The sequence below is a fragment of the Urocitellus parryii genome, chromosome 11 (assembly GCF_045843805.1).
Source record: "Urocitellus parryii isolate mUroPar1 chromosome 11, mUroPar1.hap1, whole genome shotgun sequence".
Classification (NCBI taxonomy): Eukaryota; Metazoa; Chordata; class Mammalia; order Rodentia; family Sciuridae; genus Urocitellus; species Urocitellus parryii.
The window spans coordinates 18,778,601-18,803,003 of record NC_135541.1 but is presented as its reverse complement, the minus strand read 5'-3'; the positions used below and the strand labels follow the sequence as shown (position 1 = coordinate 18,803,003).

At 39.9% G+C, this 24,403-nt stretch overlaps 1 protein-coding gene and 1 non-coding gene across 20 annotated transcripts in view; one reads left to right on the top strand and one right to left on the bottom strand.

Annotated features, from left to right (window-relative positions):
* Positions 1-8,956: 8,956 nt before the first annotated feature.
* On the bottom strand, positions 8,957-9,113 carry LOC113184882 (U1 spliceosomal RNA). The gene has a single exon (XR_003301056.2). It is a non-coding gene; the product is annotated as a U1 spliceosomal RNA (small nuclear RNA).
* Positions 9,114-17,343: 8,230 nt separating this feature from the next.
* The window catches only part of Pum1 (pumilio RNA binding family member 1), a 122,433-nt gene continuing 115,373 nt past the window's right edge, over positions 17,344-24,403 (top strand). For 18 of the 19 annotated variants that reach the window (XM_026391617.2, XM_026391616.2, XM_026391615.2 and 15 more), the window contains exons 1-2: positions 17,344-17,431; positions 21,749-22,122. In XM_026391617.2, coding sequence (XP_026247402.1) covers positions 21,760-22,122 — 363 coding nt within the window. In that variant the 5' untranslated portion in view covers positions 17,344-17,431; positions 21,749-21,759. Of the gene's footprint in view, positions 17,432-21,748; positions 22,123-24,403 lie in introns of those variants that run through there. The other variant, XM_026391614.2, reaches the window with a different exon arrangement.

Sequence of the window (24,403 nt, the reverse complement as noted above, 5' to 3'; positions counted from 1 at the left end):
CACATAGGCAAAGTAAACACTCTACCACTGAGCGATATCCCAAGAACATTTTCATCTTGAGACTGGGTCTTACTAGGTTGTCAGTTGGCCTCCAACATGGGATCCTCCTGCCTCAGCCTCCCAATTAGTTGTGGTGATACACACCACAGATCCCCCTGATCCTTCTTTTAGAGAATTCAAGTCATCCCATCCTCTTTGTGATTTTTTTTTTTTTTTTTGAGACAGAGTCTCCCTATATTGCCCAGGCAGGCCTCAAACTCTTGAGTTCAAAGGAATCTTCTTCTTCTTCTTCTTCTTTTTTTTTTTTTTTTTCTGTACCAAGATTGAACCCTGGGACAGTTAACCACTGAGCCACATTCCCATCCCTATTTTGTATTTTATTTAGAAAGAAGGTCTCACTGAGTTGCTTAGTGCCACGCCTTGCTGAGGCTGGCTCAAAATTCGAAATCCTCCTGTCTTAGCCTCCTGAGCTGCTGGGATTATAGGGATGTGACACCATGCCTAGCGCCCAGCCCTTTTTTATATTTTATTGAGAGTCAAAGTCTTGCTGAATTTCTTAGGACATTGCTAAATTGCTAAGGCTGGCTTTGAACTTGCCATCCTCCTGCCTCGGCCTCTTGAGCAGCTGGGATTACAGGCATGCACCATGGCACGTAACAAGGGAATCTTCTTGTACTGGCCTCCTAAATAACCTCCCCATTGGGGCTGGGGATGTGGCTCAAGCGGTAGCGTGCTCGCCTGTCATGCGTGCGGCCCTGGTTCGATCCTCAGCACCACATACCAACAAAGATGTTGTGTCTGCCGAGAATTAAAAAATAAATATTGAAAAAAAAAATAACCTCCCCATTAGATACAGACCCATGCTCAGCACCCAGCATATTACACATTTTTGTTCTTGTTCATTTGTTTTATCCAGTGCTCAAGATGGAACCCAAGCCTCTAGCATGCTAGGCAAGTGCTTTACCACTGAGTTACATTCCCAGCAACACTGCCATTCTGTATAAATTATACAAAATATTGACCAAAAAATAATAGAAAATAATCATTGCTGCAGATATATTGCAATTATTCAATGATAGTTATACTAGATGTCAAAAAAATCATTCAAACTTTTTGGTGTATCTGGCATGCACGAGGCCCTGAGTTCAACCCCCAGGAATAAAAAGAAATAATGGTACTAATTAAATTGTTTGGTTCTTGTTATCTCATCAAAATTGCTCTCTTCTAGATACCTGCATTTGGTTTCAATTATAATTTTTTACAGAGTTGCAGTAGCTCATATTTTCCATGATTTTTCATATTATGTATGTTGTTTGCATGAGAAAACTGAAAAGGCTGGGCCATAGTGGCATGAGACTGTAATTCCAGTGACCCTGGAGGCTGACGCAGGAGGACTGCATGTTCAAGATCAGCTGGACAACTAATCAAGACCCTATGCCTAAGGGGCTAGGGATGTGGCTCAAGCGGTAGCACACTCGCCTGGCATGCGTGTGGCCCGGGTTTGATCCTCAGCACCACATACAAACAAAGACGTTGTGTCTGCCAAAAACTAAAAAATAAATTATTAATTAAAATATTAAAAAAAAAAGACCCTATGCTTAAATAAAAAGTAAAAAGGCCTGTAGATTTAGTAAAACATAACAACAGTAAAGCATCCTGGGGTTCAATCCCTAGTACCCTAAACTAAAACAACAATGGTAAAACACCATTAAAAAGACACTGATATGCTGATATTTTATCATTATCGTATATCTTTTAAAAATATAATTAATAATTTCAGTATGGAAAATTTTTAAAATTTACTTTTGGATCTTGAAAATCACAATAAAGTAAGTCCTCCTTTCTCTAGAAATTTTCTATATGAGTCATGACATCAAAGTCAAAAATTCTGTAATTTTCTGGGTGACAGAGGTGCATGCCTGTAATCCCAGGGGCTTGGGAGGCTGAGACAGGAGGATCTTGAGTTCAAAACCAGCCTCAGCAACATTGAGGCATTAAGCAACTCAGTGAGACCCTGTCTCTAAATAAAATTCAAAATAGAGCCGGGATTTAGCTCAATGGTTGAATGCCCCTCAGTTCAATGCCTGGTATCCCCCCAAGAACAACAACAAAAACCAGAAATTGCTGAGGCTGGCCTCAAGTGTGCAATCCTCCTTCTTCAGCCTCTGGAGTAGCTGGGATTACAGGGGTGCATGACACCTGGCTTTGTACTTAATCATTTTAGATATGACTTCAGGAGCAAGCTATTTTTAGATTTGTTAATTTTCAAAAAGTATTTAAATGTGAATATTTTGGGGGTTTTTATTTAGCAGATGACTGCAGTAGGAAAGAATTTCACTTTCTCAGTAGATTACTTAGAAAAGCTGAATGTAGACAAAATAATCCAAGAGTCCAGGGACATGAAAATGGAACAAAAATGTGGGGGAAAACCATAATAGATTAAAATAGAAAATCCTCCAACAATAATTTTAGGGATACCTATTTTATTTGCTTTGAATGTTCTTTAAATTTGGTAGTGTATGACACGGTAAAAACTTCTTTTGAGCTGGATGCAGTGGCACATACCTGTAATGCCAGCGGCACTGGAGGCTGAGACAGGAAGATCAGGAGTTCAAAGCCAGCTTCAGCAATGGTGAGGTGCTAAGCAACTCAGTGAGTCCCTGTCTCTAGATTTAAAAAAAAAAAATGGGGCCAGGGGATGTGGCTCAGTGGTCCAGTGCCCCTGAGTCCAATCTCTGGCACCCAAAAAGGAAAAAACAAATCTTTTGAGGATGGAACTAGCTGAATAGTAGGCACTAGTATTTAGCATGCACAAGGCCCTGGGTTCAATCCCCAGCACCAAAAAAAAAAAAAAAAAAAAGAAAGGTATATGTGTATATACACACAGAGATATATTCCAACATTTTGGGGGGTACTGAGGAGTAAACCACCACTGAACTACATCCCCAGGCCTCCCCCCGACCTTTTTGTACCAGGGATTGAACTCAGGGGCTTTTAACCACAGAGACAGAGTCTCAATAAGTTGCTTACAGCCTCACTAGGCTGGCTTTGAACTTGGTATCCTCCTGCCTCAGCAATGAATAACTGGAATTACAGGTGTGCATCACAACACCTCGCTAGGAGCCAATATTTAATAGACACAATGCCCTTGAAAGCATTGGGGAAAATTCAGGTATTTTTTGTTTTTGAAATGAAGCAAGATTTAAGGAAAATATGTTATTGACGTAAAATTACAGAATTTTTTTTTTTTTGTTGTTGTTCCATGGATTGAACTCAGTGGCACTCGACCACTAAACCACATCCCCAGCCCTATTTTGTACTTTATTTAGAGACAGGATCTCATTGAGTTGATTAGCACCTCACTGTTGCTGAGGCTGGCTTTGAACTCACGATCCTCTTGCTTCAACCTTCCAAGCTGCTGGGACTATAACCATGCACCTCTGCACCCGGCTCAGCAATTTCTTAAGACCCTGTCTCAAAATAAAATATAAAAGGGCTGAAGATGGGGTTCAGTGGTAGAATGCCCTTGGGTTTAATCCCTGGAACCACAAATAAATAAATGAAAAATTAAAGGAAATAAAATAATTGAGTAGAGAACTGAAGGTGTAGCTCAGTGGTACAGAGCTTACTTAGACTCTAGAGGTCCTGGATTCCATCCCCAGCACCAAAAAATAACATAAAACAAAATAACATAAAATAATTGAGTAGTGTCTAAAAATTCTTATTTTATTCAACATGATCTCATTTATTGCACTCATAATTTTAACTTAGTTTTGTCTTTCTGAGCAATGTATGATACTGTGTTGTGTCAACATTTATATCTTGTGTAAATGTTTTACCATAATTTTGCTACGATTCTTGCCAAATAAAGAAAATTTCCCATTATCACACTCATCAACTTTCTTGGATGAGTCTATATTCCCTCAGCAAAATCTGAATCCTAAGCATCATGTTCCAATAACAGCTCCCAATTTCTTTTCCTCATTTTCATGTAGAGAGATATAGATCTAATCTATGCATTGAAACAAGATTTCAGTTTGGTGTAAATTTCACTTTCTTCATGTTTATCAGGAAGGTGCCATGGACGCTGCCAATCCTTACGTTCATTCTCATTCTAGTGCTAAGTTCTTTCCATCCCCAAAGACTTTTCAATGTAGACAAAACATAGGATCCAAAGTAGACAAGATATGGTGATTCCCCCTCCCCCCCGAAGAAAAACTGTATTTTGCCGGGCGCACTGGCACCCGTCTGTAATTCCAGCAGCTCAGGAGGCTGAGGCAGGAAGATCGCGAGTTCAAAGCCAGCCCCAGCAAAAGGGAGGCACTAAGCAACTCAGTGAGACCTTGTCTCTAAGTAAAATACAAAATATGGCTGGGATGTGGCTCAGGGGTCAAATGCCCCTGAGTCCAATCCCTGGTACCCCATCCTACACATGACTTTTTTTTTTTTTAGACAATATCATTACAATAATAAAGAGAAGCCAATGCACATAAAAGCAGGCTGCCATTTTTATCCTTTTTCCCCCATTTGGTACTGGGGATCGAACCTAGGGGCACTTAACCACTGAGCTACATCCCCAGCCCTTTTTTGTATTTTATTTAGAGACAGGGTCTCACTGAGTTGCTCAAGGCCTCGCTAAGTTGCTGAGGCTGGCTTTGAACTCACAATCCTCCAGCCTCAGCCTCCCGAGCTGCTGGGATCACGGGCGTGCATCATAGCGGCAGGCTCTCATTTTCATTTTATTGGAAGAAACATATTGATATCAAATTTAAAAAGGAAGAAGGGAGAAGAAAGAAAAGGCAAGCCAAATGAAGTAAAAGAGGTGGTAGAAGTAAGGCCGAATATTTTAGAAATTGTAATAAGTGGAAAGTGACAAAAGTCACCAGTTAAAAGTCAAGACCTGGACCGGAGGTGTGGCTTGGTTGTAGAGTGCTGGCCTAGCATGATTGAGGTCCTGGGTTGAGTCCCTTGTACCTCAAACAAAAGATATGTCAAAGATGATCAGATTGGATTATGAAGAAACATGCATAAAGATGAGAGAAAGAAAAGACCCTTCAGGCAGATTTTAACCAGCACTAACTAATCTTGTGCTGACATATTTATACCAGAAAAAATAGACTTTTAGATGAGCATCGCTGGCCCTGGCATCATCTTGGTTGACACCTGTAACCTCACCTCAAGAAAAGAAAAAAGGAAGGAAGAAAAAGAAGAAGGCTGGGGCTATAGCTCTGTTCAGCCACAGAGTTTTCCTGGGTTTAAGCCCCATTACCCACCTCCTCCAACACACACACACACACACACACACACAAGGTAGGCATCACTGGAAGATGCACACTTATATCATGATAAGCCAAGAAGATATGAAAATTCTAAACATGGATGCTCCTAATAAAATGGCAGGAACGAAATAGAAAAAAATAAAAATGACATGAACAGCTGGGTGTGGCAGCGCACACCTGTCATCCCAGCAAAGCAGGAGGCAGAGGCAGGAGGATTGCAAATTTAAGTCCAGCCTCAGCAATTTAAGCAATTTAGGGAGATCCTGTCTCAAAATTAAAAAAAAAAAAAAAAAAAAAAAAAAGGGTTGGGTGTGTGGCTCAGTGGTAAAATGCCCTTGGGTTCAATCCCTGGTTAAAAAAAAAAAAAAAAAAAAAAAGGCGGGGGTGGGGTGGAGCTGGGGGCTGGGTTGTGGCTCAGAGGTGGAACATTCGCCTCACATGCCTCCGTACCCACATGAAAATAAAGGTATTGTGTTCACCTACAATTAAATAAATAAATATTAAAGAAAGAAAGAAATCTGAACCCTCACACAGAGCTGATGGGAATATAAATGGTTCAGCCCTTTGGAGAACAGGCGGGCAGTTCCTCAAATGATTATACAGAATTACTCTATAACCAAGCAATGGAGACACACGTTCACACAGAAACCTGTGCATGATCCATTAAAAAGAAGCAGCATTCATAACACAAAGTGAAATCAGCTCCAATATTCATCAGGGGATGAATGGATAAACAGATGAGGGTATGTCATACAATGGCACATGCAAGACCACCCCCCGACGATGTCCTTCTGTGGTTGAATCTGAGAGCGCATCCGTACCCCAGAATCTTATTTGCTCAGCAGTGAAAAGGAAGAAGCTCTTAGCACATGGAACAACTTGGAGAGAACTCAAGGGATTTATACTGAGTAAACAAAATCAGTCTCAAAAGATTACCTACTGCCTGATTCCGCTTATATAATATCCTTGAAATAACAAAATTAAAGCAGGAAAAACAGGTAAGTAAGGTTGCCAGAGGTTAGAAATGGGAGGGGGCTCGGGATGTAGCTCAGTGGCAGAAGGCGTGTTTGACATCCTTGTTCAATTTCCAACAAAAAACGCAGAGGGAGGGGAAGGAGAAGTGGCTGTGGAAGTAGCTGGAGGGATCCGATGGGATCCTATGGTGATGGAACAGTTCTGTAACTTTTATTTTATTTTGGGGCACTAAGGATTAACCCAGGGGTGCTTAACCACTGAGCCACAACCCCAGACAGGGTCTCACTAAATTGCTGAGGCTGGCTTTGAACTTATGATCCTCCTGCCTCAGCCTCCTGAGCTGCTTATAGGAATGTACCACAGAGCCCTGCTGGAACAGTTCTTTATCTTTATTTATTTATTGATTGATTTTTAGTTGTAGATGAACACAATACCTTTAATTTATTTATTATTATTATTTTTGTATGTGGTGCTGAGGATATAACCCAGTGCCTCACATGGGCCAGGCGAGTGCTCCACCATTGAGCCACAATCTCAGGCCCCAGTTCTTTATCTTGATTTCGGTGGTGGTTACATACATCCGTACGTGAGGTGGAACTGCATAAATGTATACACACATACACCCACGAATGAATGCGGCAAAATTGAGTAAGCTCCTTTTAGAATTGTACTATAGTTATGCAAGATGTTATCGTTGGAGAAAAATGGGTGAAGGGTACAAGGGATTTTTCTGGTACATTTTTCTGCAACTTCGTATAAATCTGCAATTGTGTAACTATTTCATAGTTAAAAACTTAAAAAAAAATTGAAGCAGTAGGACTGGGGGTGTGAGCTTCGTGGTACAGCACGTGCTTAGCTTATCAACCCCCTGCTTGCTCTCTCTCTCTCTCTCTCTCTCTCTCTCTCTTTCATACAATTGAAACAGTAATTAAATTTTCAACGATGAAGACACCAGATTCTGATGGTATGACAGACAAATACTACCATCTTTCAAGAAACATTCTAATTTCATACAATCTTTCAAAATAAAGACAAAGAGGGAATATCTTTCCTCGTCTAATTCTGTAGACCAATATAGCCTTTATATCAACTCTGATTAGAGAAACAAGAGGGACAGGAATAACAGACCCATTTCATTTGTGATATAAGTATAAATATTCTAAATGAAATACGAGTGATCAATATCCAATAATGAATAAAAGAAACAATATGTCATGTCTATATCCAGGTTGGGGTTATCCCAGAAATAATACACCTACATGTTAGGCTTTCTGTGAATGTCATTCACTCTAATAACTGATGAAGGAGTAAAAAAATTATAAAATCACTTAAATAAATGCAGAAAATCATTTTATGATATTTACCATAAATAACAAATACAAGGTAACCCAAAGGGGAAGGAGGACCTCCAACAAGTGTTAAACTCAATATGGAAACTTCAGTGGGACTTGGTGGTACCTGGAATCCCAGCAGCTTGGGAGGCTGAGGCAGGAGGATCACAAGTTCAAAGCCAGTCTCAGAAATTTAGTGAGGCCCTAAGCAATTTAGCAAGACCCTGTCTCAAAATAAGATATGAAAAGCATTGGGGATGTGGCTCAGTGATTAAGCACCCCCTGGTTCAATCCCTGGTACCACACACACAAAAAAATAACAAAACAAAACAAACAAACAAACAAACAAAAAAAAACCCAAAACCTCATTGAAGAATCTACAAACAAGTTATTAGTAATTAAAAGAGTGTAGCAGAGCCAGGTGCAATGATATTCAATGATACTTGGGAGACTGAAGCAGGAGAATCACAAGTTCGAGGCTAACCTGGGCTATTTAACAATACCCTGTCTCAAAATAAAAAACAAACAGCTGGGTGTGGTGGTGCTCACCTATAATTGCAGCAGCTCCAGAGGCTGAGAGATGGGGATCCCAAGTTCAAAGCCAGCCTCAGCAACGGTGAGGCGATAAACAACTCAGTGAGACCCTGTCTCTAAATAAAATACAAAATAGGGCTGGGGATGTGGCTCAGTGATAAGAGTGCCCCTGAGTTCAATCCCCAGTATCCCCTCTCCCCCACACTAAAATAACGTTGCGTGTTGGCCTTTTACTCTTGGTATACTCAATATCCCATATGTTCATAATTCAGGTTCAACAATTATCAATTTGTGGACAATCTCATTTCGTTTGGACCCTCTTCTACTTCCCCTTTTTAGATTATTTCAGAGCAGATCCCAGACATTACATCATTTTATCCTAAAGAGGGAACTTGCTTTCAATGTTTTGACAATAAGCTGCAAGAGGAATCTTTTTGCTCTCCAGTTAAGTTAGTCACACATTCCAATAAAATAAAATGGAAATCAGATTGTTTACCTTAAATGTTATTATTATTTTTATTTTTTGTACCAAGGATTGAATGCAGAGGCAGTTAACCACAACTGCAGTACTCTCATATATTTTATTTAGAGACAGGGTCTCTCTAAATTGCTCAGGGCCTCACTAAATTGCTGAGGCTGGCTTTGAGCTCATGATCCTCCTGCCTCAGCTTCCCAAGCCACTGGGATTACAGGTGTGTGCCTGGCCTAAAATGTTATTTTCAATTTGTTTAATCTTCACAGCTTAATGCAAGTAAAATTTAAAAATAAACGAAAAACAAATGGAGTTTGTTACCCATTCTTTTTCTTTTCTTCCTTCTCTTCCTCCTTCTTAGAGAGGGGAGAGTGCTACTGTAGTTCTCCACTACCACAAATTATGCAAGTTTCCTACATTTGGGGATATCACAGGGGTCAGCACATCTGCAGTGCTGTGGATAAGCCACACTCGGGGAAAATCACTTTTGTGATCATTGTGTATCCTCTGCCAGGTAAGTAGTTTACCTCCTTTTTTTTTTTTTTTTTTTTTAGTTGTAGATGGACACAATATCTTTATTTTTATGTGACACTGTGGATTGAACCCAGGGCTTCATACATGTGAGTCAAGCGCTCTACCACTGAGCTACAAACCCAGCCCCCAGAGGCCAGCTTGGAACTTACTCTCCTCCTGCCTTAGCCTCCCAAGCTGTTGGGATTACAGGCATCAACTGTGGAATCTTTATCTCAGACATCACCTTCTAAATTTTGGCTTTGATTTCTGCTAAATGCTTATCATCATTATGGAAAATTTTAGTCTATGACTTTATTTCTTTGGGTACTGGGATCAAACCCAGGGCCTCTACCACTTAGCTACCCATCGGTTCCACTCCCAATTTTTTTCTCTGATTATCTAGAACAGACTATGAAAATGTAAACATTAGCAAATAAATCTTTAAAACATCTATCTTTGTTTTTGTCCCAATGCTCAGGGTCAAACCTGGGGCCTTGAATCCAGGGCCTTGTGTGTGCTAGGAAGTGCTCTACACAGAATCATTCCTCTTCTTAAGACTTTTTATTGTTTTGTTTTGTTTTTTTCTTATTTTTTAGTTTTCGGCAGACACAACATCTTTATTTGTATGTGGTGCTGAGGATCGAACCCGGGCCGCATGCATGCCAGGCGAGCGCGCTACTGCTTGAGCCACATCCCCAGCCCCAAACATGAACATAGCACCTTTTTATTTATTTCTTTTTATGTGGTACTGAGGATCGAACCCAGTGCCTCAGACATGCTAGGCAATCGCTCTGCCACTGAGCTACAACCCCAGCCCAAGACTTTTTATTGTTGTATTAAATATTTACCATTTACTGTACTTTGATTCTGTTTTTCTTTACACTTTTCCTGTTGAAGTTTCCTGGCTTGAAAGTTATAAGTGTGTCCCAGTGGCTCAGGAGGCAGGGGCAAGAGGATCATGAGTTCAAAGCCAGTCTCAGCAACTAACTGAGGCCCTAAGCAACTCAGCGAGACCCTGTCTCTAAATAAAATTTAAAAAAGGGCTGGGGATGTGGCTCAGTGGTTAAGCACCCCTGGGTTCAATCCCAGGTGCCAAAAAAAAAAAAAAAGTTATGAATGCTAGTTTTATTTTATGCTGTGTCTTAGCAAAAAGAGATTCTCATATTTATTTGATTTCTATCCATTTTTGAGCCTTAGCCATATTTCTTCTAATAAGCAAGTACTTTTGCACTTATGTACCACTGTCTCTCTCTCTCTCTCAGACTCTTTATGGTCATATTGTCCAGAATTTCAGTTCTGGAATTTTATTGACACTTTCTAGTTTCTCTTTTCCTTTGCAATCACCTTTTCTTCTTCTCTTCTCCCTCCTCCTCATTTATTTATTTATTTATTTATTTATTTATTTATTTATTTATTTATTTATTTATTGTCCTGAGGATTGAACCCTGGGCCTTGTGCATGCGAGGGAAGCGCTCTACCGGCTGAGCTGCATCCCCAGCCCTCTCTTTCTGTTGTTCACCGTATACTTTACTTCTCCATCTGCACATATAGGCTTTGTTTCCTTTTTTTTTTGCTTCCACCAGGGACATTGTGCTGCCCTGATGTGACCCCATGTCCCTTGAGAATGGTGAAAGAACAGCCACCATCTCTTTACTCCTCACCCACATACCGGCCTTAATTTTCCTGAGGTTTCTTGTTTAGAATTCACAGCATTGCTCAAATCTGTGGCTTTACCTTATTTCATTTTATTTTTGATGTAGATAGAGACAATCTCTTTCTTCCTTCCTTCCTTCCTCTCTCTCTTTCGTTGAGGATCAAACCTAGCACCTCACACGTGCTAGGTAAGTGCTCTCTACCACTGAGCCACAACCCTAGCTCTTATTTTTAATTTTGTCTGTTTCTTTTGAACAGGTCTTGCTATGCTGCCCAAATGAGTCTTTTTTTTTAAATATATATTTTATTGTATTTTTTTATATTTATTTTTTAGGCGTAGATGGACACAACACAATGCCTTTATTTTTTATGTGGTGCTGAGGATCGAACCCCGGTCCCGCCTGTGCTAGGCAAGCGCTCTACCTCTGAGCCACAATTCCAGCCCCCAAGAGATATATTTTAGTTGTAGATGGACATAATACCTTTATTTTATTTAAATGTGGTGCTGAGGATCGAACCCAGTGCCTCACACACACTAGTAAGTGCTCTACCACTGAGCCACAACCCCAGTCCCCAAGTTAGTCTTAAATTCGTGGACTCAAATGATTGTCCTGATTCAGCCTTCTGTGTACCTAGATGTACATGTGTGTTCCACTGCACCTGGCAGTGGCTTTATTTATTTTTTTTTTTTAAATTTTTCATTAGTTTCGGAAAATTAGCCCTTTCCTGTGAAATATATCACAGGATATAATTTCCCTCATTTCTTCATTCATTCTTTCCTCTCCTGGTTTCCCTGTATGTTAAACTGATTCATTTTCTCCTCTTTTAGACCCTTGTATCTTTCATTTTGGATATATTTTGTGATTGATCTCTAAGTTTACTAATTCTCTATCAGTGTTTAACCTGGCTGTTGACCTCAATCTATTGGATTATAATGTTTTTCAGTTATAAAGTTATTATTTGGTTGTTTTTGTGTATTTCCCACTTTTTCTGGCCAAAATTATGAATCATCTACTTATTTATTTACATGATGAACAATCCAACGACTTCAATATTTTGTTCCTTTTCAATGACCTATTGTTTCTGTTGTTAGATCTAGTTTGTATTATCTTCTAGTACATATAATTACTTTTGCTTGTGGACCAAATACCATATTTGCATATTTGTTCATTGAAATACTTAGAGGCCTAGGATGATGATGTTTTATCCAGCGAGAATGTTTTTCTGCCAGCTTCCTGGAGGCGTTGGTACTCAGGGATCACCTTAATGCAATTCTTGGTTTGAGATGGGTTGAAGCCAAGTTGCAATCCCTACATGCAGGGAAATCCTGTAAGGGCTTGCCTATGCTCTTCTCCTTTACTTTTAGGGTGCAGTCCTTTGGGATTCCAATCCAAGACAAGAGTTCTCATGAGGAACACTCTCGCCTAGCAGGTTCTGAACACCAGTGTGTATTGTTAAAATTTCCCCTTGTCTTCTTAACTCTCTCTCAAGAAATGCCTTAGCTGGAAAAGTAGTTCTCAATGTGGGCTGGCATCTCTGTTATTCTCTGTCATTCTTCACTAGCTTGTTAGCTTTCCAACCATATCAAGCAGGGATTTTTATGTTTTTCCAGTTTTACTAGTTTTCCCTCAGTGGGAGGCTTGCTCAGAATTACCTAATCACCAATACTGGAAACCCCAACCCCTTCTTCTGCCTACTTTCAGATGGGAAAAGCACTCTAATAACCAGGATCTGCTAAGAAAAAGAACTGACAATGGAAATGTCAACAGCGTAACACTTACCCAAACCCCAAAACAGGATGGGAAGTGCCACCCGAGGGAGATTTTACAAAGAAGCAAGAATATTAGTGTAATACAGTTGAAAACCAATAGTGTTAACTAAATATCCTTCCAGAAAATGAGGGGATCCAATCTTTGCTGACAATGCTTTATACTAAGTTTATGAATGCTACATTATAGCAACTTTTTCTAGTTGGTAACATTTGGTTGTAAGTCACAATGAGAGTCAGGCTGGGGATATCCTTCCCTGATAGAATGTTTGCCTAGCATGTTCAATCCTGGGTTCAATCCTCAGCATTGGGGAAGGCAATAAGTAAGTAAATAAACAAATAAACCCCTGGAATTTGTCCTTAGTTGTTAGAATGGCCAGGTTGAGGATGGCTGACTTAGCAGTAAACCTCTGACCACTACCATATGAAAGAGGAGGAAGAGGTGATATTTGAAATTCTTGAACCCAGGCTGTGTCAAATGACCTTCACTAAAAAATTTCCAATTTGAGACTTTTATAGGGCTTTCTTTGATGAGGTTACAAAGGCCTGGATTAGGTTCCTTTTGAATCGATTTAAATTACCATTCTCAAATCCACTCTAATCCTTTCCCAAGGTCATCTTGATTAGATTTTTCGGTTTTAGAAATTCCCAAAGATTGATATTATCTGTGACATATGGGTTTAGCCAAATGAATTGAAAGTATTCCCAAGTTTTAGGCATGATTTCCACATTGTCTTGCCCATGTAACTCTCAGTGAGCAGCCTTAGACAAGTTTGGATAAATGTTAATTCAGTTCTTAACTTCTCTAATCTTGGTTTTTCTCATTTTTAAATAGGAATAAAAAATTTCATTCATGTCATAGGTATTTTGGGAATTTTAAATGAAATAATGAGCATCTTCTCCCTTATTGGATAATAGGATAGTCTCATGAATTTGCTGGTTACCTTGTTCTGATAGGTTATTTGGGGCTGGGTGGGGGCTTCAGGCCCTTTAAAAGGAAGTTCTTAAGGGAGATCAGGGATGGGTGACACCCATTCTGCTGGGATTGCATCATTTGACTGACTAGAGGCCTAAAGGCTGGTACCACATGAGTATGGCTGACTGACGTTAGAATCTGTCTGTCTGATTGTGGAAGCTAAAGTTAAAACTAAGGAATTAGTCATAGATCTCACAATGGAATCAAGGAGCACAGAGAGTGGTAAAATTCTGAAAACTGAAACTTTCTTATAAATGCTGTTTATTCCTCTTGTATGTTTTGCTGTTATGGCTATCTAGCACTTTGAGGTGTCCTGGCCTCATGGGCCTCAATATGTTATCTACTTTATTTCATTTAGTACTGTTATATTAACTCCATGTTGCATGGGGTGGGGGTGGGGGTGGGGTGGGGGTGGGGGGCAGAAAGAAGGCTCAGGGAAGCAAAGTAATTTTTGGTCTGGCTTCAGACATGGATCTCAGAATATAAAATATTACATATAGGATTTTTGAATTTGAGTATTGACACTGTAAATAGCTGTTGAGTTCATGTATTTGCCGTAACAGGGATTGAATCCAGGGGCCCTCTACCAATGAGCAACATTCCCAGCATTTTTGGTTCCTAATTTACAATCCTCCTGCTTCAGCCTCCTGAGTTGCTGGGGTTAGAGGCAGGTACCACCAGGCCTGTCGGAATTCATACATTTTAGAAACTTCTTTTTTTTTGGGGGGGGGTACAGGGATTGAACTCAGGGGCACTTGACCACTGAGCCACACCCCCCAACCCTTTAATTTAGAGACAGGGTCTCATTGAGTTGTTTAGCACCTTGCTTTTGCTGAAACTGACTTTGAACTCGAGATCCTCTTGCCTCAACCTCCCAAGCTGCTGGGATTAGAGGCCTGCACAACTGTGCCCAGTTTAAGAAACATTTAATGAGCAATAATTGTATGCCTTGCACTAAGTTAGCTATCAGGGATTCAGAAGTGAATATAAGACCATAACTACAACCTAATTGCTACACTTATTGGATAGTAATTTGGTACCAGACACCACTTTATATAATATATATATATATATATATATATATATATATATATATATATATTAGTTTTTTTAACCATCATAACTACCCTGTTGAAAGAGTAGTGACACTCTCATTTTATAGATGCTACTCAGAATTACCCAAAGTCATAAAGCCAGGAAGTAGCAGAGCTCAGGGTCTTTTTTTCAATGAGTTTTTTTTTTTTTTTTTTTTAACTAAGGATTGAAACTCAGGGGCACTCAACCACTGAGCCACATCCCCGCCCTATTTTGTACTTTATTTAGAGACAGGGTCTCACTGAGTTGCTTAGTCTTTCACTAAATAGCTGAGGCTGGCTTTGAACTCATGATCCTCCTGCCTCAGCATCCTGAGCTGCTGGGATTCCCAGGGTGAGTCCTGCTAACCTCTAAATCTTATTGAGAAATCAAAATCTTAAAAAGAAGGAGAAGGAGCCAAGCGGAGTGGTGCTTGCTTGCAGTCCCAGTGAATATAAAACCATAACTACACCCCAGTGGCTGGGGAGGCTGGGGCAGGAGAGTTCAAAACCAGCCTTAGCAACTTCTTGAGGTCTTAAGCAATTTAGTGAGACCCTGTATCAAAATAAAAATAAAAATAAAAAGGGACAGGGATATGGCTCACTAGTTAAGCACCTCTGGCCTCAATCTCTAGTATACAACAAAAACAAACAAAGCAAAAATTTCCTCTTTTTTTTTAAATATTTACTTTTTAGTTTTCAGCGGCCACAACGTCTTTGTTTGTGGTGCTGAGGATCGGACCGGGCCGCATGCATGCCAGGCGAGCACGCTACCGCTTGAGCCACATCCCCAGCCCTTCCTCTTTCTTTTTGGTAAAGAAAACCAATATATGCTCAATTTAAGCAAACTGAGTGCTGATTTTCTCACATACTTCCAGAAACACCATGTTAACAGACAACTTAAAAAAAATATTTATTTATTGATTTTTTTCAGTAGTGGAAATTGAACTGCGGGTCTTTTGTATGCCAGGCAAGCTTTCTATCATGGAGCTACACCCCCAGACTCAATAATCATTTTAATTTGGCCAGTGTGTACAGATGAAATAATACATTTCAAAGTTGATTTATTTCCTATTTTTATATTTATATTTTTCTCATGTTCTACAGCTTTGAGATATATTTCACATATAATAAAATCTCATTTGAGGGGTTGGGGATATAGCTCAGTTGGTGGAGTGCTTGTTTGGCACGCACAATCCCCAGCACCACAAAAAAGAAAACAAAAAACAAAAACCAACTCATTTGAAGTGTATAGTTGAGTGTATATTTCCAGTTTTGCAACCACAGTGACAGTTTTTTTTTTTGGCCAGTAGAAGAGATGGAATCCAGGGCCTGGCATATGCTACACAAGTGCTCTACCACTGAGCTACATCCCCAGTCTTTTTTTATGTGTTATTTTGAGGTGATCTCACTAAATTACCCAGGCTGGTCTCAAACAAGCTATCCTCTTGCTTCAGCTTCCTGAGCTTGAATTACATGTGAGTGCAATGGCTGTAAGCTTGGATTTTTTTTTTTTAATTGATTAGAGAAGTTTTATATTTATCGTCTTTATTTGCCTTCCATATATATTGCAAATGTTCTTAACCATTTTCTTGTTAGTTTTACTTTGTTGATGGCCTCTTTTCCTGTGTAGATGGTTCCGTTTCTTTCCATCTTTTTATGATCTATTGGTTTGGATTCATAAATATATAAATATACAACTCCTCCAATTATACAGCTCACTTTTCCCCCCCAGTATCTTCAGTTTTTTTTTTTAAATAAGATAGTGGTTTGCCTAAGTATTCAATCCACTCTAGTTTGAAATAACATAACTATCTTATCAAATATTACTGACTTGAAAAGTCATTTTGATCAGATGACCACATTTCCCTTCTTTCTCGAACCAGGACAGAATGACAGCAGCTGACATTGAGACTGAGTGTTTTTTAGTAGGGTTGGCTTCATGTTCTTGGTTTATCTATTTATTTTTAAATATTTTTATTAGCTGTTGATGAATTTTTTTAAAAAAATTATTTGTATGTGGTGCTGAGAATCGAACCCAGGGCGTCACACATGCTAGGCAGGTGCTCCACCACTGAGCCACAACCCCAGCCTCCCCCCATGTTCTTGGTTTAATGTTCTCTTGTCGCCATCTTAAAATTCATTTTTTAACCAGGAGCCTGGCGTTTTCATTTTGCCCTGGGATCTTGCAAATTGTGCTGTGTGGCCTTGCTTAGTCCCGGTACTGTGCTAAGTATTTTGCATATGCTATGCCCCTTAATCCCTCAGTTAGGGAGGTGTTCCTATTTACCTCTTTATTTCATAAATGGGGAAATGGAGGCAGGAAGGCTAAATAACGCCTCCGGTTAGCGATGTTAAGTTAGGTATTCGTCCTGCCCACTTTTAAGGCTAGAGCCCTGCGGGCGCCGCCAGGCTGGAATAACCTGCGGGCTGGCTCACTGGGCAGAGAACCGCGCGCGGGACTTCGCCGGCCTCCCGCGCCGCCCGCCTGCCGAGCTGCGGCCGAGCTCAGCCCCGCGCCCGCGCGCACCGTGCGCGCTCAGGTGCCGGCCAGGGGCACCCCGCCTTCTGCCCTCGGCGGCGCGCGCAGCGGTTGTGTTGCTTGCAAGTTTCCCAAGTTCACACAGGCCCCGGGTTGGCATGGCAACCAGGCAACCTGTTCCAGAGCCGCTCTGCCTTCTCGGCACACGCCGCTGCCACCGCCGGAGCCGGGGCCAGAGCCTATCCCATGATGCACCGCGCCAGCCCAGTCCCCAGTGGGCCGCCATGTTGTCGGAGTGAAAGGTAAGGGGGAGCGAGAGCGCCGGAGAGAGAAGATCGGGGGGCTGAAATCCATCTTCATCCTACCGCTCCGCCCGTGAGTATCCGCACCCCGCGGGTCCCAAACGCTACTCCGCACCCCTAGCGAGCAGATTATCCCTTCGTATTGGTGTTTGAGAGCGTTTGGTGGGGTGAGAAGGGCTTTGGAAAAGCCGCCGGGGCCCTGGCTGAGGCTCCTCACTCGCTGTTCTTCGTACATGTTTTGGAGTCAGCAGCAAGGCCCCTATTGTTATCACAGGAGGGAGGGGGTGGGGAGCGGGGTCGAAGCGAGGAGAAGGCCGGGGGTTTAGGCCCGGGCCCAGAGCCCAGAGGCGTCTCAGTGTTTGTGCTCGGCCTTGTTGGGAGTCTCCGGAGATGGATGTTGCCGTTCGGGTTGCTTTTTTGACGGGTTTGCGAAGCCCGGATTCCTCTGTGTGGCCATGGAGTGTAATTCTGTGCCACCCCGGGGTTCTTCGACTTCCTGAGCTTCCGTGGCAGCGCCGATGGAAGGGGAACAATAAAGCCCAGGAGAAGCAGCCGTGGCCCGGGTCCACGGGCGAGACCCGCCGTGGGGGAACTTTGCAAGCTTTAAATGTGGAGAAGTGGCGATCAGGAAGTTTCAGATCGCTTTTGAGGCTCCTGGGTGCTTTGTGGCCTTTTGTTTCCGTGAGAGCTGGTGTTTGGGGGTAGGTTCCTCCTCTCGGAGGAGCCTGTCTGTACTGGTGTGTCTCTTAACTCCGAGGGGCTCTGCTCTCGGGAGCAGGAAAACCATCCACACACACAATAACTGGACACTTGGCGTTCTCACGAACGTGCTTGGTAAACACAGGTCATTTATTTTACTTGCCAGTACCACTCCCACGTCAAGTGAGGAATACGCTCCTCTAACTTTGTTTTCTCCAGTGTCGTACCCCCCCCCCCAACCCCAACCCCAAACCCAAACCAAAGAACCCACACACAAATTACCAGAGAAGGCTTTGTCCTCGTCATAACTTTAATCCTCACCCCTTCATTGTTCAATTTAGAAAACACTGTTCTAGTTATTGATCATTTTGCTCAAGTCCTGTTATTAAGACTAAGGCTTTATGAGGCTTTTTTAAAAAAAATTTGTTTTGAAGGGGGTATTCTGTTTTAAAAGTCAGTTCTCAGATAATAGGTTTGTAGCTTTAGCTTTTTGTTCGTATTTTGAATACGCTCAAAATCACCAAGACAAGCCTCCCTCAAGGTATGAGGCTTCCGATGTAGTTTTTAGTAAACAAAACAAACATTTTGATCCCTTGCCAATTTTAACTTTGAAACACTCTTGTGGCTGCTGATTCTTTATCTGGGTCTTTGGGAAATAATAGAGTATGAACTTTCCAGTTAGTATTTTTGCCTTCACCACACTTGAATTCATTTTGTAGAAGGCCACCGACTTCTTGAAGTTGGAATTTGTTTAGTTTGGATTTGAGATGAATTGCTTTAAAATAAATTTATGACCACAGAATGTTTGTTCAGCATGGTAAAAATAAACACCTTTTAAACCACTAGCCATTTTAGCAGGAGGAGAAAGATTAAACCATGTTTCTTTATTTGAAGTAAACTCTATTAATGATAATCAAAACAAAACAAGAAAAAAATCCTCACCTTGATGTAAACAGGAAACTATGGAAGAGTAGCTAGAATTGACACCTAATTCTAGTTGCTTAAAATACTTATTTTCATGGGTCATTTGTAGAAAATTACATTTGAAATCTGTTTAAACATAACTTTTTAGTGAACTTTGAGAGTTCCCTAAAAGGTATTAACAATTTTGTTTACTAACATTTAGATGACTGTTTCTTAATTTTTGTGCTGTAGTGACAGGGTATTACAAAATTACCCAAGACATACATTAATTACTTAAGTATTTTCTCACTTTCAAATTGTCCCTTCTGTCAGGTTTTCTCTCCTTTGAGAAACTACCTTGCCTCATTAGGTAAAGCAGGAAGTTGCAGGCCCTACAGATAGCTTTACAAAAGCCAATTGTTTTGTTTGAACATTTTTATAGAAACCAGCCTCTCCCATCCCTTTTTGGAATGAGGTTGTTTTCAGTGTGCTTCCGTGATAAATTCTTTTTTCATATGGAAATTCATTTTAGATAACTATTTTGACAGGTCTTTTATATCAGAAAAGATTACATTTACTATTTTAGGAATTCTCTAGAGCTTGGAGCTGCATTGCCTTAACTGGTGGTAACTAATGTGTGGGCTCTTCAGTATGGTGACTTTAAACTTATCCGTAACTTTTGTATATTTTAATAATAATAATTAAAAAAAACCCCAAAACTGTTGCATAGATTTTGGACTTGTGAGAGATACTATTGTATAGAGAAAGCATATTTTCTGTTTTCTAGATGAAGAAACAGGCTCAGAGATATTGTTCAGTGGCAAAACTTGGTTTTGGGGCTTCTGATATATTTTAAAACAAAGATAGATTGAGATTCCCCGGTAGAAGAAAATGGGACTATCACTATTGGAAACAAGGTAATGAGTCCTTTTGAAAATTGAGTTGGGAAGGCATTAGGCTGTTTTGTACTTTGCAAAAGCTGATGGTGAAACAGGCATAGTTTACTTATTTTGCTACTTGAGCAAGGACAAGATTTTATTCATGAAGAGAGAAACTGAGAAGTCTAGAAGACTAAACTACACCAGTACTCCAGGAAGCCTCTGATGGATTGGAGTTGTTAACCTAGACTAGGCATTTCCAAATTAGGCTTTGAAGAGATCACAAATTCTATTGTATGTCTTCTTCTGACTTCCAAACACAAGTTAGTTGTGAGAATTGAATGCTACTTTGTCAGGAGGCTTAATTATTCAGGAGAGAGAGATTTTTCATAAATCTAGTTTTGAAATAAGAGTGGTAAGACATGGAGCACTGGACTATTGAAATTAGGCTCTCTGAGGTTGTGAACAGATGCTTGTTAATTGGTAACTGATTTATTTACTTTGTATATACAAATGTAACTTTTTTGATTTTTAGAACTTAAATTGTAATATTTAATAGTAACATTTTCAGGCTTCTTTCAGAGGAGTAGAGGAGGCTGGTGAGAGATACTGTTGCAAGGGGCGCAGATAGAAACAACTAAGTTTGGGTACAGAACAGATTGAGAGCCTTCTCTGCTACTCATTTGCTAAATGACCTTGGGCATATCATAATTTTGTGCCTTAATGTTTTCATCTGGGAAATAGGAATGAAAATCCTTACCTTTCAAAGTTTCTGTGATGAGATAATATCTGCATTATATTTGCCACAGTATTACTGTGGTGAGATTTCTGGTTTTACAGTGAGGCTTTCTACTCTAGTAAAGTGAATTTGGTTTTTCTCATTCTGTTTCTAGGTGTCAAAGCACTAATGGAATAATTATAAGATTACATTTAAATTGTACTTTATCGGTTAAAGTCTTGAATTTACCCCCTCATCAGTAGCAGCTGAGGAGAGGGTTTAGGCTAAGAACATTCTGTTGTTGTTCTTGGTCAGAATGTCTAATTGTTTCTTCAAGGAGTATCCTGTGGACTATGTTGGGTATTTTAAAGGGTCTTTTCAAATTAGACAATCTTGAGCTATTGATTATTTCGTAGTTTGTTTATTGGTATATCCAGCAGTAAAGTTGTTCTAAAAAGCTCTTGTTGATTTAGGGGCTGGGGTTGTGGCTCTTTGGTGTGTGAGGTGCTGGGTTTAATTGTCAGTACTGCATATACATAAATGAAATAAAGGTCCATTGACAAAAAAAAAAAAAAGCTCTTGTTGATTTAAAAACTATGCACCACAGTTGGCTTAAGGAGCAAGTAAGCTCAGTACAGAAGCCACCAATTGAAGTCTAATTCTGTTTACTTTTTTTTTTTTTTTTTGTTACTAGGGATTAAACCAAGAAGTGCTTAACCACTGAGCCACATTCCCAGTCCTTTTTTAATATTTTATTTAGAGACAGGGTTTCACTGAGTTGCTGAGTACCTCGCTAATCTGCTGAAGTTGCTGGGATTACAGGCATGCCCACCGTGCCCAGCTCTTTTTTTAAAATTTTTTTTTTTTATTTTTAAATTTAGGGATAGGAATGGAAACCAGGGTCTCACATGTTAGAAAAGTGTTCTAATACTGAGCTACATCCCAGCCCCTATATTGCTACCTTCCCAGAAGCTGTGGTATTGAGTCCTGATTCAATATCTTGTCAGAGCCACGACCATCAATTACCTTTATTTACTTTAGCAGAGATTCAAATGAAGGAATTTAGGAATTTGTGTGTATAATATAAAATTGGTAGCTTGGTAGAAACTGGTTAATGTTGATTGTTTTATTAGTGTCTATCAAGTTGTTTCAAAATGCAAATATTAAACGTATATAACCTATCTGTCCTTAGGTGTTGGTGGAATGAGCGTTGCATGTGTCTTGAAGAGAAAAGCAGTGCTTTGGCAGGACTCTTTCAGCCCCCACCTGAAACATCACCCTCAAGAACCAGCTAATCCCAACATGCCTGTTGTTTTGACATCTGGAACAGGGTCCCAAGCGCAGCCACAACCAGCTGCAAATCAGGCTCTTGCAGCTGGGACACACTCCAGCCCTGTCCCAGGATCCATAGGAGTTGCAGGCCGTTCACAGGACGACGCTATGGTGGACTACTTCTTTCAGAGGCAGCATGGTGAGCAGCTTGGGGGAGGAGGAAGTGGTGGAGGCGGCTATAATAATAGCAAACATCGATGGCCTACTGGGGATAACATTCATGCAGAACATCAGGTAAAAAAAAAGTTCACTATTTAAGCTTTCAAACTCTTTTATAATCACTATCCACTTACAATACCTGCTTTCAATGAATGTCTTTAAAAGCTTAAATTTCTAATTTAGTTTGTTCTAAACAAAAGAGTCACTTGTTTTAAAGAATGATCATTGTCATATTGTCACTGGGTAATTTTCCATTTGGGTACTAAATTGTAAATAACTAAATCATTTAAAATGGAATGAATTTAAATTAATTAATTAAATTAAATGGAATGAATGACTGTTTTAATGTACATAAAATAGTTTTAGGAATACCTTGTTAGTAAAGAATACCTTCCCCACCATTCAGATAATTTCAAGAACTGTTGAGGCTGTTTTTAGGACAAATATATTTTATAAATTTTTTTTTTTGTTGGGTTTGGGTGACTTATTTTCAAGGTGTTGTAATTGAAAGTAGTTGGTAACAAAATCAGCCGCTCAAGTAAAATTGTTTTTTTTTTTTTTTTAATGTTTTTTTTTTTTTAAGAGAGAGTGAGAGAGGAGAGAGAGAGAGAGAGAGAGAATTTTTTTTTTTAATATTTATTTTTTAGTTCTCGGCGGACACAACATCTTTGTTGGTATGTGGTGCTGAGGATCGAACCCGGGCCGCACGCATGCCAGGCGAGCGCGCTACCGCTTGAGCCACATCCCCAGCCCTGCTCAAGTAAAATTGTTGAAATGGAACTGATTAATGTTTTGTATCAGGAGGGGTTGGTTGTGGTGTTTAGGTTTTTATTTATGTTATTTTTTAATTGATTTATTTTTTTTTTAATATACAACAGTAGAATGCATTACAATTCTTATTACACATATAAAGCACAATTTTTCGTATCTATATAAAGTATGTTCACGCCAATTTATGCCATTATACATGTACTTTTCTTTTGCATTATAATCATTACTAGTTTTTAAGTATTTATTCTTAAGTTTTAGGTGGATACAACATCTTTATATTACATTTATGTGGTGCTGAAGATGGAACCCAGTGCCCCGTGCATGCTAGGCGAGCATTCTACCACCAAGCCACAACCCCAGGCTCCCTGCATTACAATTCTTAAAACACATATATACCACAATTTTTCATATCTCTGTTTGTATATAAGGTGTGTTGACACCCAATTCAAGTCTTCATACGTGTACTTTGTATAATGATGACCATCACATTCCACCATCCTTGCTAATCCCCTTCCCCCTAGGTTTTTATTTATTTTAATTTTAATTTTTTGGTATTGGGGATTGAATCACTGGCCCTTACCACTGAGCTATATCCCCAGCCCTTTTTTATTTTCTTAATTTTGAGATAGGGTCTAATTGCTAAGTTGCTAAGGGCCTCGTTAAGCGATCCTCTTGCCTCAACCTCTGGAGTTGGTGGGATTTCAGGTGTGTGCCACCACACCTGGTTGCTTTTAGGTTTTAACCATGTTTGTTCTGTTGCTCTAAGAAATTGTTGGATTTTGGTTAATTAAAAATTTATTAGTGCATTGTAATTCTCTGTAACAGTGGGACTCGATGTTACTTACTCATACGTGCATACAACATACTTTGTTCAGTTTTATTCCTCTGTACTTCCCTGATTTTGCTTAATTTGAAAATTTTGAATCTTACTAATTTAAAACCAAAGCTGGAATCAGATTGTATTTTACAAACAGGAGAGTTTTGCCTGACCAGCAGATGAGACTTTGAATCAGACTATTTTTGGGAATTGGGTGTAGATTAAACTTGCAAAGGTTCATTTTATATAACCAGTCTGAGTTCCGATTAGCAGAAAGAATTGACATTTTTCTTTTTTTATAATAATTTTTTTAGGCTTAAGCCTGCTTTTTTTTTTAAAAAAAAACATTTATTTTTTAGTTTTAGGTGGATACAATATGTTTATTTTACATTTATATGGTGCTGAGGATCGAACCCAGTGCCTCGTGCCTGCTAGGCAAGCACTCTACCACTGAGCCACAAACCCGGCCCCAAGAATTGACATCTTTCACTAGACTTCTCATGCTTTCTGTTTTGCCTCAAAAACACATTTGCAAATCTGAATTCTCAGTTATGCTTCCCTTGATCCCTCAAAAAAAGTAGTGTACCATGGTGGAAACAGGCAGAATTTATCCTCTTACTCAACACATTGATCATAGGTCTCTATTTTACTGACAAAATCCTCAGCGTCAGTGCTGCTTCATAAGCATGTGTAGGTGAGGATACTAAGAAGTATAATGTATAGGGAGCTTCCTGTGCACCTAGGACACTTTTTCTTTTTTCTTTTTTT